This window comes from Aspergillus tanneri (genome assembly GCF_003426965.1).
Source record: "Aspergillus tanneri strain NIH1004 chromosome Unknown AapTan_3_pilon_pilon_pilon, whole genome shotgun sequence".
In the NCBI taxonomy this organism is placed as follows: domain Eukaryota; kingdom Fungi; phylum Ascomycota; class Eurotiomycetes; order Eurotiales; family Aspergillaceae; genus Aspergillus; species Aspergillus tanneri.
This window is the reverse complement of record NW_022984630.1, coordinates 3540347-3553347: the sequence shown is the minus strand read 5'-3', so window position 1 is coordinate 3553347 and position 13001 is coordinate 3540347. Positions and strand designations below refer to the sequence as shown.

Here is a 13001-nt window from a genome sequence, read left to right as displayed (position 1 = left end):
TTACTTCCTCTGTCGCTTCGTACTTTTATCGCTCGAGTTACTCAGGACACTGGCAGAGCGTTTATGAGGATGGCCCTCTCGATCCTTCATCGGTGTAGTATCAGCAGCAGGACCGCGACTGGTGTCACCACCAGATTCGGCGGCTTTGCTGTCCGCTTCACCTGCGGTGCTCGAAGGGGCACCGGCCAAGGCGCCGGATGCAGACTCGGGTCCTGCGCTTGCTTGTGGTACGGAGTCATCATCCTGTTCAGCCTTCACCTCCGGGTTTGCCTTCTCCCTCGCCTCTCGTGCTCTCCGCTCCCTTTCCTCCCTAGTGGCCTCGAGGACGCGTATTTCACTGTCTACCTTCTCGGCCGCCTTACGCGCATCCAGCAGCAGATTCACTGAGTGGATAAGTTTTTCGAACTCCTTGCATACCCGTTCCGTGGGCATAACCAGTCGGAGGGGTATCTCCAGCTCTGCGAGGGCGGCGGCCAACTTCTGGGTCTGGACGTTGGATTTGGCCTGCGTCAACTTCTGGGCCCGGTCACTCCGGAATTGTACGCTTGGAGCCAATCGTTCGTGATGCTGTACTCCGTACCTGGCCTCTTCGGCCGGTGTGAGGGTCTTGACAGCTTGCTGCATATCTTTGTTCGCTGCGGCGGCCGCGGCAGCAGCAGCCGCTTTTTTGTTCGTGGGTGCAGGGGCTACGGAGCTTGGAGTATCAGCACGACTTTCACGGGCGCCCGCTGCGTTCGGAGCAGGAGTTTGTCCAGCCGGGCTCGGTACCGTCCCTTCGGGGCCAAGTATCGTCCGTCTCTTCTTGCTCTTGTCGGCCTGTAGGAGCGTCTGTAGGAGTTGGGATAGCCCTTGACTGGATTGATACATGGTGGTGTTGCCCACGCTGATCGGAACCTCGAGGCGTGCATAGAGCTCTCTGCGTTCGGCAAGGAACTCCTGCTCATTGGCGGTAATACGCTTCAATTCCTCCAGGAGTATGCTTTCCTCGCGCACCTCGTCCGCCGTGCGATTCAGCTGCAGTGATGCAAGATCCTTTCGGGCCCGCTCACGGTCGGCGTCAAATTTCATCATCTTCTCGTGCAGTTCAAATTCCGCCTCCGACATCTCTGAGGGCGGGTGTTCGAGGGCCAGCATCGAGGCTGCAACAAAATAATACCGCGCTTTCATCTGTTCCATGGTGCGACATTGCTTGGCCGGCACGAGCGCACTGGCATTCGTTTCTCCATCGACGGGGTGCGGCTGATAGTCGTAGCGATCAGCGATCACCATCCATCGTAGATCGTATTCTTCAACCAAGTCCATCAGGTAGTCGGTTTCCTTCCGTGACCAGTCGTCGCTCTTCAAGTGGCGGTTGTACTCTTCATCGGTATATCGGTTCGCGACCCGGGGTTTGATATTGTACTTTGCAAACGCATACTGCTGGTCAGCTGGTTTGGGAGCGCCTTCTTCTTGCATTTGTCCGTCTATCTCCATCTCGGATTCATCCTGTGCAGCGGGTTTTGCGGTTTCCTGCTGTCTCTGCCAGTGGCGTAGGATAAGACCGTCGGACCGGGCGTCGTTGGAGAACGGGGTCAAGCGCCTGAAGGCAAAAATGGCGATTAGCAGTTACGGTGGGTAGCAGAATCAAGAAGGGGGCCGATGATACATACCATGGACGAACCCGCAACTTACTCATCCACTTGGGGCGTCCTTTGTAACGATTCTCATTGATGGCGATGGGAGGGGCCCTTTCGCCCAAAAGGGCGTAGAGCTCGCGAGTGATACCCTCTAGACAGACGCATTAGATTGGAATGCCTTCGACTACTCATTCGCATCAAAATAATTGGGTACAAACGAACCTGGCCTTTTCTCGACCACTTTTTGTTTCTTATGAGGTCGAGGATGGCTCTCCGCGGGCAAATCCAGCATGTCACGAACGTCGGCGGCGGCCATGACGAAGGACACCACAGAGGGTAGGAACAACAACAAACAACGAACGACGGAGTAAGGATGGCTTGGATGAGATCAACTGAGCAGTGCAGATAAAATGACGGATAGTCGAGTGATGGACGATGCAGAGAGGAAGGAGGGTGGCCAGATAAGATGGGGCGGAATATGAAGGTCAAGAATTCGCGCCAAGACTTTACCCGTGATTTGCTTCTTGTGACGGACAGCAGCAGTATGCACTGTCCTGTCGCCCTCATATTCCCTCTCCTGCTCGTCCTCCCCGTCAACCGCTTCCTCCTCATCCCACGATCCCACCATGGCCTTGTCCACTTCTTCGGCCTCATGGCTGTCGTCCGTTTTGGCCCTGTGCGCCATAATGTGTCTCTCAGTACCCACCAACGCACTCTACTTCTATATGGAGGGCCGTCAAGCCAAGTGCTTTTACGAGGAGCTCCCCAAGGACACCCTGGTTGTTGGTGCGTCTCTGTTGGCGGGATTCCTCACTTGGATCCCCTGTCGAATTGTTCCTGCTTTATCTAATTTGAACCCCGAGCAGGACGCTACTCCACCGAAGTGTTCAACCCGCAATCGAACACGTATCAAATTGACACCAATCTGAAGATGCTCATCACTGTCGACGAGATCTTTGACAACGACCACCGGGTCGTCTCCAAGCGAGACAGCAACGCCGGCCGCTTCACCTTTTCCGCCGCTGATTCTGGCCTGCATAAGATCTGCTTCACGCCGGACACCGACGCTTCCACCGGGGGCTGGCTGTCAGGAGGCCCCGCCGGAGCCGTGCGGGTGTCGCTGGATATTGCCATTGGCGAAACCAGCAAGATCGAAACGGAGGATAAGGGAAAGATACAGGACATTGTCCAGAAAGTTAAGGATCTGAACGGTCGGCTGCAGGATATTCGTCGCGAACAGGTGTTCCAACGGGTACGTTACGTTATACTATCTCTATCCCCAACGGTGACGGCTAATCCCGTCCATTGGGGGAATGACATACTAATCCGATGACTTTCTTTCTATAGGAACGCGAGGCCGAATTCCGTGATCAATCTGAGGCTACCAACTCGCGTGTCGTTCGCTGGACCCTAATCCAACTCGCTGTTCTATCGGCTGCCTGCGCCTGGCAGCTGTCTCATCTTCGCTCCTTCTTCATCAAACAGAAGTTGACATAAAGGAAGGACAAATAGGGAGATAGAGGGATGAAAGAAGGATGGAAAGAGCATGTGTATGTGTGTGAGAAATTGTTCGGCGCACCTAGAGCTTGGGATTGGTCTGCTTTGGGTTCTTCTCAATTCTTCTGAACGTCAATCGAGAAATTTTCTCGCAGTCTGGTCCTTCATGGATAGGAGGAACAGGGCCGTAGATCGGTCCCGGTGGCATTCGATAAGACATCCCTGGCTTGACTTGTCGGTTTGCCTCTGTGATATAAATGAGTAGATTGATGGATATGGATATAATGACGAAAGTTTTCTATTTTGAGCCAAATGACTCTTTTACTATCCTCGGCGACCTCCTACACGCCATGTCTTTCAGTACGAATGTTTACAAAATCAAATGCATGGGTTATCAACGTTCCAGTATCATTTTTATGTACCCATCCAGGATGATGCATCAATTGTAGCACCCTCCACCAATCGATATATCTTTCCCCCTCTCTTTATATAATTCTCTTTTTTGTCCTGCATTCCAAATCATGGTCATTATAAAGCCTGCTAGTATGTCGCTCATACATGCATCAGACTAGATATTCTAGTGCCAGCCCGGATTTTCGTATAAGACATATCAAACGTCTGGCGTAGATTCCAACAAAAAGGAGAAAAAAAGAAACAAGGTATAAAGCGGGAATTGGGCGAAGCGCATGCCATGACGAAAAAGAAAAGAAAAGAAAAGAAAAGAAAAGAAAAGAAAAGAAAAGAAAAGAAAAGAAAAGAAAAAAGGCAAGCCAAACTAAAACACCGTATCTAGATCATATGTTCGTCGAAAGGGGGGAAATTATATTAAATTTTTTGTCCCGTGTCGTTGCAAAATCCCATAATCAGTCGTTCCAGGTCAGAGAGTTTATACGGCTTGGTCATGTAGCCTTTCATACCAACCTTCGAAGCACGCGCCAGCGCCTCATCAGTTACGTCGGCGCTGACAGCAAGAACTGTCGGGGATCGAGGCTCAGTGCCTTGTCCCGGCAGGTCACATGGGCGATTGGGAGGAATCTGGCCGTGGTATTCATCGACCAGCTGAATGATCTTCGAGGTGGCTTGGTATCCATCCATCTCCGGCATCCAGAGATCCATCAGAATAACATCCACCGGCTTGAGTTTCTTGCGATGTTCCGAGGGATCAGGGAGCGGAGAACCATTGGCTTCGTTTCCACGAGCGCTACCGTTTGGCGGATCTGCATTTCGCTGTGAAGCGAGGACATCCTGCATAACTCGCACGGCCTCCTTCCCGTTGCATGCTTCATAGACTTCTTTATAACCGAGTCTCTTCAGCATATTCACTAGCACGCGCCGATTGATCTTATTGTCTTCAGCCACCAGGAAGGTGAGCGGGTGTTTCTCCCCGAGCTTATCATCATGGGAACCTCTCCTGGGGAGGCTCTGCAATGTCCGGGTAGAAGGCGCCGAGCGGGCAGGGACGGACCCTGGCTCGTCCGTGAGACTAGGGGATAGTTGTTGCAGCGCTTGGCCTGCAAGGGGCGAAGGAGTAAACAGGGAATCGAGACTTGAACTGCTTGTGCTGCTGATCCCGGAGGAGTTGCTGAGATTAGGAGGGGTTAGTAGTCTCGTTGTAGGCGCGGACTTAGTCGGTGGCTCAGACTGATAGACCGGGACTCGAATTTCAAATTCCGAACCACGGTCAGGGCCTGAAGTCGAGGAGCGAACACAGACCAGGTCGCCGCCCATCTTTCTTGCAAGTCCTTTCGCGACAAGAAGCCCCAAGCCGAGTCCGTCTTTGCTTCGAGTAGTCGATGCATCCTGGCGAGCGAAAGGTTTGAATAACTTAGGCAAGAAGGCCACCGGGATGCCCGGTCCAGTATCCTGCACAGTGATTAAGACATCGTTGACTTTGCAACCAAGTTTTGCATGCACCTTGATTACTCCATGGTTGGTAAATTTGATCGCATTCAGGAAGACACAGGAAATCAACTTCGCAAGGTCACGGTCATCCACGAAGAGCGTCTCTGGCAATGCAGAATCCACGGTCCAATCTATCGTTTTAGAGAATACCTCCCCGCTGGAAGACCGCGACCGAACTTCGATTCTCTCCCCTAGGTCAGTCGCACTGGTCACGGCAAAGTCGGGTCGGCCGCCAACATGTAATGATTCGTTAATCACCAGTCGAAGCAGATCGCGGAGCTTGGTAGAGCGGACTGCCGGTCCCCGGAAGTTGACATTGATACCCTCTAACATGAGGTGGGATGCTGAGCGCCGCGCCGCCAGGCATGGGCGAGGCTCCACCATGCTAGCCATGACTGCTTCGATCTGACGTGCTGGAGTCGCATGAATGATTTTCTCGCTTTCGTGGACTGCATGTTTCACTTCTTCGCTCCGGGGCGAAAGACCCTTTTGTGCAGAAGCGCGCGGGATCTTGTGCTTCGGTGGTAGCCCGACACCGTGATCGAACGGGTTACTCCGTCGCCGTTTATACGGGTTGACGGTTATGTTGTTTCCTTCAATGAAAATATTCGGCCGATTTTCACCCCCATGTAGGGGCGACTGGACGGGCCCTCCAAAGCAGTCGTTTTCCCGCTCAAATTGGGGGGTCTTGGGTACCTGCATGTTCAGATCGTAGGCGTGGACCACGTTATCGGCAGCTTCAACAGCTCGTCTAGCACTATCTGCATGGGGGTTAGCTGTGGAACCATTGGGGAAATCGATCAGTCCCCACATACCTTGAACCATCTCAATGTTTTCCTTCAGAGTCTGGAAGACATCTCCAGTCTTCGGCGATGGCTTGCCCTGAATGGCTTCGCGGACGGTAGCATGCATGACATCTAACATTCCAACAATCCCCTGCATTGGCGTCCGGAGTTCGTGGGACAGACTCCTAGCATAGGGCTTCAGAGCGTGTGAAGAAAAGTCCACGTGCCCATGAGGCAGGTTGAGATGCACATCATCGACGATTTTCTGGCCAGCAGAAACGCTCTTGACTTCTCGGTGGCATCGATCTGGATCTACATCACCTGCATTGTCGACAATTCGCTTCACAATCAAATCTTCCAACGAATACAATATCATTTCCAGAAACTGCCATGAAAGGGTTCGTTTCTGTAGACCGGGGCCCGACCACATCAGACCAAGATAAGCTGAACATTTCGTTTCCGAGAACAAGGGAACTGCCAAGTAACCCTCCGCGGCGAACGGAAGCTTATCTTGATCGAACAAGAAAAATGATCCCAAATTCTCGGGGATTAGACAGGGCTTCCCGTGATCCATGTGAGACTGCGGGTTGCCGCCAGCAAAGTAACGGTTTCTCTGTATTCCCTCCGTCTGGTGGCCATCGTTGTAGTAGAACACAGTGCCGTATAAGCATGGTTTGCGGCCCTCCACCTCCATCACAGGCTCATTGTCCCGAACTCTTCGGGCCACGAACGTATACTGGGCACCACAGATCGAGGCAAGGCCCTCCATTAGCTGCTTCCAGAACGACTCCGCATCCAGAGCTCTAAGTTCCTGCTTAAGTCTCACCAGTCGATCGACAGCGACATTCTGAGATCCGTGGGCAAATTGACTGTTAGATGGGTCGGCTGGCGAGGTGACGGGAGGTTCCCCAGGGAGACATCCGGACTTGCAGGGAAGAAATGGCGTGGCAGGGCCAGAGTGAAACGATTTGGACCATTCCGACTCGACTGAATCAGACATGGTGCGCCCGGATAGGTATCTCTAGCGAACGACCGATTCGGGATTCCCGGACGAGTGGACTCGGGGAGTGAAACGTTCGATTACGGTATAGGAGGGCGCCAGGAGAGCGTCGCTGAGTAGTGGACAATCGACAAGTGACGCGATGAGTATTCGACCAGGACACAACGCATGGCTCTCAATCTAAATAGATGTCGCAGGCCGTGTTAGCAATCGGTCTTACCATAGGAGCAATCCGAGTCGCTTTCTTTCTTTCTTTCTTTCTTTCTTTCTTTTGTTTTTCTTGTTCTTCTCTCAAACGATTACCGAAACATACATCACTCTGGTCCGACTGAGGAAGATGAAGCCCAGAACGAGCCTCACCACGAGGTTCAGACGCACCGCACGAGGGCGTCTAAGGGGATTCTAGATGACTTCGATAGGTCCTGGCAGACTGATTCAAGTAGGGCAAGTTGAGGATGTCCGACTGAGAACGAGGAAAGGCTGCTGTGGCGATGATTTCTCCAGAATCAAATTCCGACCAGATATATCGATGAATCTCTCTTGGGATTTCTCCCCGGAAAGACGAAAAGCACTGATCAAATGCCGTGACTAGCGACGGGGCCGGGAAAGTGTCCACAAAAGATACGGCAGAGGGCCGTCGAGACCGCGGATAGAGATGGTTAGTAGATCGACGACCCAAGACGAGATGTATGACAAGCGTTGGTATTGGGAAGAGAAATGACGGAAGAGCGAAAGGATAGAAAGAGAGAGACAGAAAGAAGAGGAAGAGGAAGAGGAAAAGAGAGAGAGCAGAATCGGATTTGCCGATCGCCCAGTCTAGACGCGGGGAGCTGAAACGAATCAATACGGTATCTCGACTCCACAATTATGGCTTTAGAATGGGTTTTGTTTGAGGGACTAAAAATGGATGAAAGTATTTAAAAAATTAAAAATTAAAAAAAAAAAATACAAATATATACCTATGGATATATAAAGAGAGAGATTTTCAAGAGTGTACATGTACATCCAACCCATCGATTCGCATTCCATCTCCAACTACAATGTCAAAAACCATCCTCAACCCTGATCATCCTACTCCAAAAGATCCCCTTCCATGAAGAGAGGAACAAACCAAAAAACAGCCCATGGGTCTCCAATAACGATCGTCAATATCGAGGGTCCCAAACATCTCCCCTCCATTCCATCCCACTTCACATGGACCGAGGCTGTACGACCAACGATCGAATCACCCTAGATCATCTGCGGATGCTATAGCGGATGCTATATAATGGCGAAACAATCACAGTCACAGAAGCCAGGACTGGTACCGTCAGTCAAAACAACCCCAACCACGGAAAACATGGCAAACCCATTCCAAATCGCCGTTCCCGATACCCACCTAGAACGTCTGCGGAAAAAGCTCGAGACGGCTGTCTTTCCCGATGAGCTGGACGACGCTCAATGGGACATGGGCGTTCCTCTGAATGAGATGAAACGATTGACCGCATACTGGCGCGATGGGTTCAACTGGCGTCGACAGGAACAAGATCTGAATGATAAACTAAATCAGTTCCTGGTTCCCATCGCTGTGGCGGGATTTGGTGAGCTGGACATCCATTGCTTGCATCATGTCAGCTCCAATCCAAGTGCTATCCCCTTGCTCTTCATCCATGGCTGTAGGACGCCCTAGACCCTGTCCATTAATGGGACCCGTAAATGTAACCATCAGAGAGGACTCTAGGGCCGGGAAGCTTCCTCGAAGCCATCAAGCTGATCCCTCTGCTGACGACCGGCAACAACGATCAACCGGCATTTCATCTGGTGGCACCTTCGTTGCCCAACTTTGGCTTTTCTTCGGGCGTGAAACAGGTCGGTCATATGTGTCCTTTCAATTATCTTCTAGATGTCTTCCAGATATCTTCTAGATACCCCGATCTAATCCTCTATAGAAAGGGTTTGGTTTGGTCCAGTATGCGGAGGCGATGCATGCCGTCATGTCGGCCTTGGGCTACGACGAGTACGGTCCGTGTTGTCTTCTCTCTTATTGTCATCTTATTTGTAGAAAGAGCAAATATTGATACGTTCTTTCTTTTTTTCAACAGCCATCCAAGGAGGCGACTGGGGCAGTATCCTCGCCCGTGTGATGGCCATGCGCTATCCCAACCATGCCAAAGCCATCCATCTTAACATGTTCCCCGTGGCGCCTCCCTTCCCGTGGCGAAACCCCCTTCTCTTCCTTCAATCCCTGCTGACTATCCCGTTCTCGTCCACGGATAAAGCCCATCTTGCCGTCACCAAACACTACCTGACTCAAGGGAGCGGGTACATGCGCCAACAGGAGACCCGTCCTCAGACCCTGGGCTACGCTCTCCAGGATAGTCCCGTGGCCCTGTTGGCGTGGATCTACGACAAACTACATGCCTGGTCGGATGACTATCCGTGGACGGACGACGAGATCCTCACCTGGGTCAGTATCTATCAATTTTCGACTGCAGGCCCCGCGGCTTCCATCCGTATTTACTACGAGGCCACACGGAATGATTCTTCCTCGACCCCCCCGGGCCTCTCGACCACCGAGGTGTTATCGACCGCAGCTCCGAGTTGTGTCAAGTTGGCTGTGGCGCAGTTCAACCGCGAACTAATCAAGACGCCTCTGTCCTGGCGGGGGTTACTGGGCTCCGTCGTGCGTGCCAATGAATATGACTGCGGCGGACACTTTGCTGCGTGGGAGGTGCCGGAGCTGCTGGCGGCAGACTTGAAAGGGTTTCTGGGGAAGAATGGACAGGCTTATGGCGCTGTCGCTGGGAAGGATGGGCACTGATGGACCTTTCAAAGCCACGGTGCAGAGATTGAGAGTTTTAATCCCCTACTTAGGTACTCATCCGATAGTATGTAATATCCATGGAGACCACAGACGCCAGAAGCCTGCTTTTGCTACCAGCAAATGCCAATCAATGGTAGTGGGACGTAAAATTAGAACATCGAACAGTATGAAGAAAGACCGCAAACAAAATAGAAGAAAAAAACATAGCCCGAAAAGAATTCCTCTAATCTTGTCTTCCCTTCAATAACCGCTTGGTCACGTTGTCCTTCTCTATGATATACACTTGGGCACCCCAACCGGACAGGGCATCTCGGTCGACCGCACTAAGGAGCGCCTGGGAAATGGTTTCGAACAGATCGTCCGCGGACTGAGTCATTAGAATCGATCGAAGAAATGGGAGGGAGATGGGGGATATACCAGATCCGGCTCCCACAGACTTTCACAGGTACCAAACAGCTGCTCACTAGCCGTCCCGCTCACGATGAAGTCCTTTGCAAAATCGATACACCCGATACTGTCAAATCCGCAGATAAAAGGCTTGCCCGTTGTTTGGTTGATTCCGGCCACGACGGGGCTGACAAAGAAAGGACCGAACCGCCGCTCATAAAGCGACGAACTGACCAGGTTGGCCAGGGTCTGGGGAGCAATGTGCCGTTCCTCCCGGAGTCGGTACATGTTGACCTTGTAGCGGAAGAGGTCCGAGACGGTGGCGACGTCGGTACCCAGACCGGTCAAACCGAGGAAGGTCGCCGGGCCGAAATTGAAGATTTTGGGGAAGTTATTCGAGACGGTCAGGGCCTGCATGCCCAGTCGGAGATCACAGGCAATTGCGACGCAGTCCTTGCCCACCATGGCGACGCAGGCACCGCCGTCTATCAAGAGAAGCGGTTAATACGGGATTAAATAAACGATAAGGATCAGATGGGGGGGGAGAGAAGGCATACTGATGTCGAAGGGAGAGCTCTAGGAAGATCGTCAGCTTGCTTGGCCTGGATGGTCAGAGAGGACGTCTACATACCATGATTGCGACTCGATCACAAAAATTGGAGGCGGAATAGAACCCTCCGACGAATGAGGGAACTGAGGAGGAAATATAACGACAGAATGGGAGGAGTGGGGGAGGTGAGGGCGATGGAGAGAGATGGAGGAGGGAAGATGCTGTCGGAGGGAAGCTCTCACTCTCGCCAACGCGTGGAGCCGCCGAGCTTCTGCGGATGACGATGCACCCGCTGCCTAGAGTACTTGTTAGTTCACTCTTGCCTCGTCTCACCAACAAATCCAACACCGTCGGTGCCCTTCTCTCGGTGTTCGATCTTTCTTTTCCTCGGATTAGCTCGTTTGTGCCTAGAGATTCTACTGAGATCCGCAAGCTCACCCGCCAGATCTCAACTGATCATCCTTCTCACCACCAACCCCCACAATATCAAAACGACCATTTCAGAACCATGAGCTCTCATGTCGTAGTCCTGGACTCGACAGCTCGGAGAGCCACTGTCAAGACAACCCCCGGGAAGCATTTGGCGGATATCTTACAAGAAGCGTGCAAAAAACTAGGCGTCAACGCCAGTCAGTATGGGTTGAAGTAAGCTTCTGTTATTATCAAATCATCGATCCAGAGACTGACTCCCTCCAAGGTATAAAGGAAAGCAGCTCGATCTCTCACTGGTATTTCGCCTCTCCGGACTCATCTCCGGCGCAAAACTCGAGTTGGTGCAGCTCTCCCGGTCTCCTTCTGTTGTCACCGTAGCTCTACAGCTCCCCGAACCAGAAGCGCGAGGGACTCCGAATGGACGCATTCTGGACAAGTTCCCCAGTACGACTACAATATGGTTGATCTTGCGCAAGTTTGAGGCGGGTGTCGCGGGTGCATCGTCTGCTCGGAATCTCACAGCTCGAGGCGTCCCTGCCACTGGGGGCAACAATGGATCGGGGAGATTGTTTTATGAGACTCCAGTGGTGCAAATATTGGAACGAGAGCTATCGACTTTTACCGATTTGCAAAAGTCGCTGGCGCAGCTAGGGTTCAACAATGGGAATGTGCTACTGAGGCTGAGCTTCCGCCGCACAGAAGAACCGCTGGAAGAGGCGATGGTAAAGATCCAGGACTACTTCAAATCTTTTGACGACTCTGCTCCGCCCCAGCAGCACGAATCGTCCGCTGAACAGACGCAGACAGCTAGGGAGCCAAATCAACCGGAACAGCGGCCACCAAGTTTTGCGTCCAACGCTACCTCGAATGCACCCACTCCACCAGACCAACCACCAGAGACTCAACCCCACGTTATCCCTGCCCCTGTCGAGTCATCCGAGTTGCCAACTATTTCCTCACGCTCCGTCACTGTTTTTGCGCCGCCGTCTAGCAGTACACCCCAGTCGGCGCAAACCTCGTATAATGAAAGCGACTACGTGCCGTCGGTGGATCACGCACAAGCGCATCAGCGTCGACTCAACATGGCTTCCCGAAACACACGACTCCCATCGGACGCAGAGATCGCCGCCAAGGCTGCAGCCGAGGAGGAGAAACTAGCAGCGGTCCAAGGCGTAGATGTGAAGGTTCGTCTTCCCGATCAGAGCCAGATCGTGGCCAAGTTCAACCAGGGAGACACAGGCAAGACCATCTACGACTTCGTGCGGAACTGTCTTGCTGAGCCATTTGCCGGAGAGAAATTCATCATCACCCACCTTCCTACAGGTACCCCTGCTTCTAGCGGGAGGAAGATCCAAAGCGAAGTCCCAGACTCCGATAAGATTCTCTTGATCAAAGACCTTGGCATGGTCGGCCGAGTCCTTGTCACCTTCACCTGGGATGCCAGCGCCTCCCTGGCCGCTCGGCAGAGTCGAACAGAGCTCTTGAAACCGGAACTTCGAACCAAAGCACAGGAGCTCAAAGTCGAACAGCCTCCCGAAGTGATGGACACATCCGAAGACGCGGCCGTACCCAAGTCAGGCACGGATCGCCAGTCAGGGGAGAAATCTGGTGCGCGCAAAGGAGGACTACCAAAGTGGTTAAAACTCCCTGGGAAGAAATAGATCCTTACCTCCAGTGGGCCTGGGTAATAGTGGCTTGAATCACGTCGTGTATGTCTTTCTTTACGATTACGAATTCTTTGGATTGTAGATATGACAATATGTTCCAGTCAGTAGTCGTGACCTACTCCGTACGTGATAGATGGGTTGTAGTACTAAAACTACGGGTCGTCGTAGTCAACTTGCTATGTCATGTGGGCATTCGACAGTGTTCCTACGAACTCGAACTGGAACCCCGAAAGTCATGTACCCATCATATGCTACGAAGAAGGAGAAGGAAAAATGAATTTGAAAAAAGCCTGAATCCCAGTGGGTATTGCATTAGATTCCAAAGAACCATTTTTGTCCACCTGTCCACGTATACGAAATCA

At 52.2% G+C, this 13001-nt stretch overlaps 6 protein-coding genes across 6 annotated transcripts; 3 read left to right on the top strand and 3 right to left on the bottom strand.

The window, feature by feature from the left end:
* SWC4 (SANT/Myb-like DNA-binding domain-containing protein) lies at window positions 1–1932 on the bottom strand (the record flags this gene model as incomplete). Its single annotated transcript, XM_033569659.1, has 3 exons — window positions 1–1579; window positions 1650–1767; window positions 1839–1932. 3 exons carry the CDS (start codon window positions 1930–1932, stop codon window positions 1–3), a joined length of 1791 nt encoding a protein of 596 aa, XP_033428465.1.
* Window positions 1933–2242: 310 nt separating this feature from the next.
* On the top strand, window positions 2243–3113 carry TMED9 (emp24/gp25L/p24 family protein; the record flags this gene model as incomplete). Its single annotated transcript, XM_033569658.1, has 3 exons — window positions 2243–2402; window positions 2483–2868; window positions 2964–3113. 3 exons carry the CDS (start codon window positions 2243–2245, stop codon window positions 3111–3113), a joined length of 696 nt encoding a protein of 231 aa, XP_033428464.1.
* Window positions 3114–3938: 825 nt separating this feature from the next.
* Window positions 3939–6800, bottom strand: ATNIH1004_004997 (uncharacterized protein; the record flags this gene model as incomplete). Its single annotated transcript, XM_033569657.1, has 2 exons — window positions 3939–5776; window positions 5831–6800. 2 exons carry the CDS (start codon window positions 6798–6800, stop codon window positions 3939–3941), a joined length of 2808 nt encoding a protein of 935 aa, XP_033428463.1.
* A 1267-nt stretch (window positions 6801–8067) lies between these two features.
* ATNIH1004_004996 (epoxide hydrolase) lies at window positions 8068–9600 on the top strand (the record flags this gene model as incomplete). The annotated part of the gene is made up of 4 exons (XM_033569656.1): window positions 8068–8455; window positions 8521–8648; window positions 8729–8801; window positions 8882–9600. The coding sequence occupies 4 exons, from the start codon at window positions 8068–8070 to the stop codon at window positions 9598–9600; spliced, it is 1308 nt and encodes a 435-aa protein (XP_033428462.1).
* A 226-nt stretch (window positions 9601–9826) lies between these two features.
* pup3 (proteasome core particle subunit beta 3) lies at window positions 9827–10624 on the bottom strand (the record flags this gene model as incomplete). The annotated part of the gene is made up of 4 exons (XM_033569655.1): window positions 9827–9970; window positions 10021–10475; window positions 10548–10566; window positions 10622–10624. The coding sequence occupies 4 exons, from the start codon at window positions 10622–10624 to the stop codon at window positions 9827–9829; spliced, it is 621 nt and encodes a 206-aa protein (XP_033428461.1).
* Window positions 10625–10823: 199 nt separating this feature from the next.
* Window positions 10824–12633, top strand: ATNIH1004_004994 (putative UBX domain protein; the record flags this gene model as incomplete). The annotated part of the gene is made up of 2 exons (XM_033569654.1): window positions 10824–11185; window positions 11238–12633. The coding sequence occupies 2 exons, from the start codon at window positions 10824–10826 to the stop codon at window positions 12631–12633; spliced, it is 1758 nt and encodes a 585-aa protein (XP_033428460.1).
* Window positions 12634–13001: the final 368 nt, after the last annotated feature.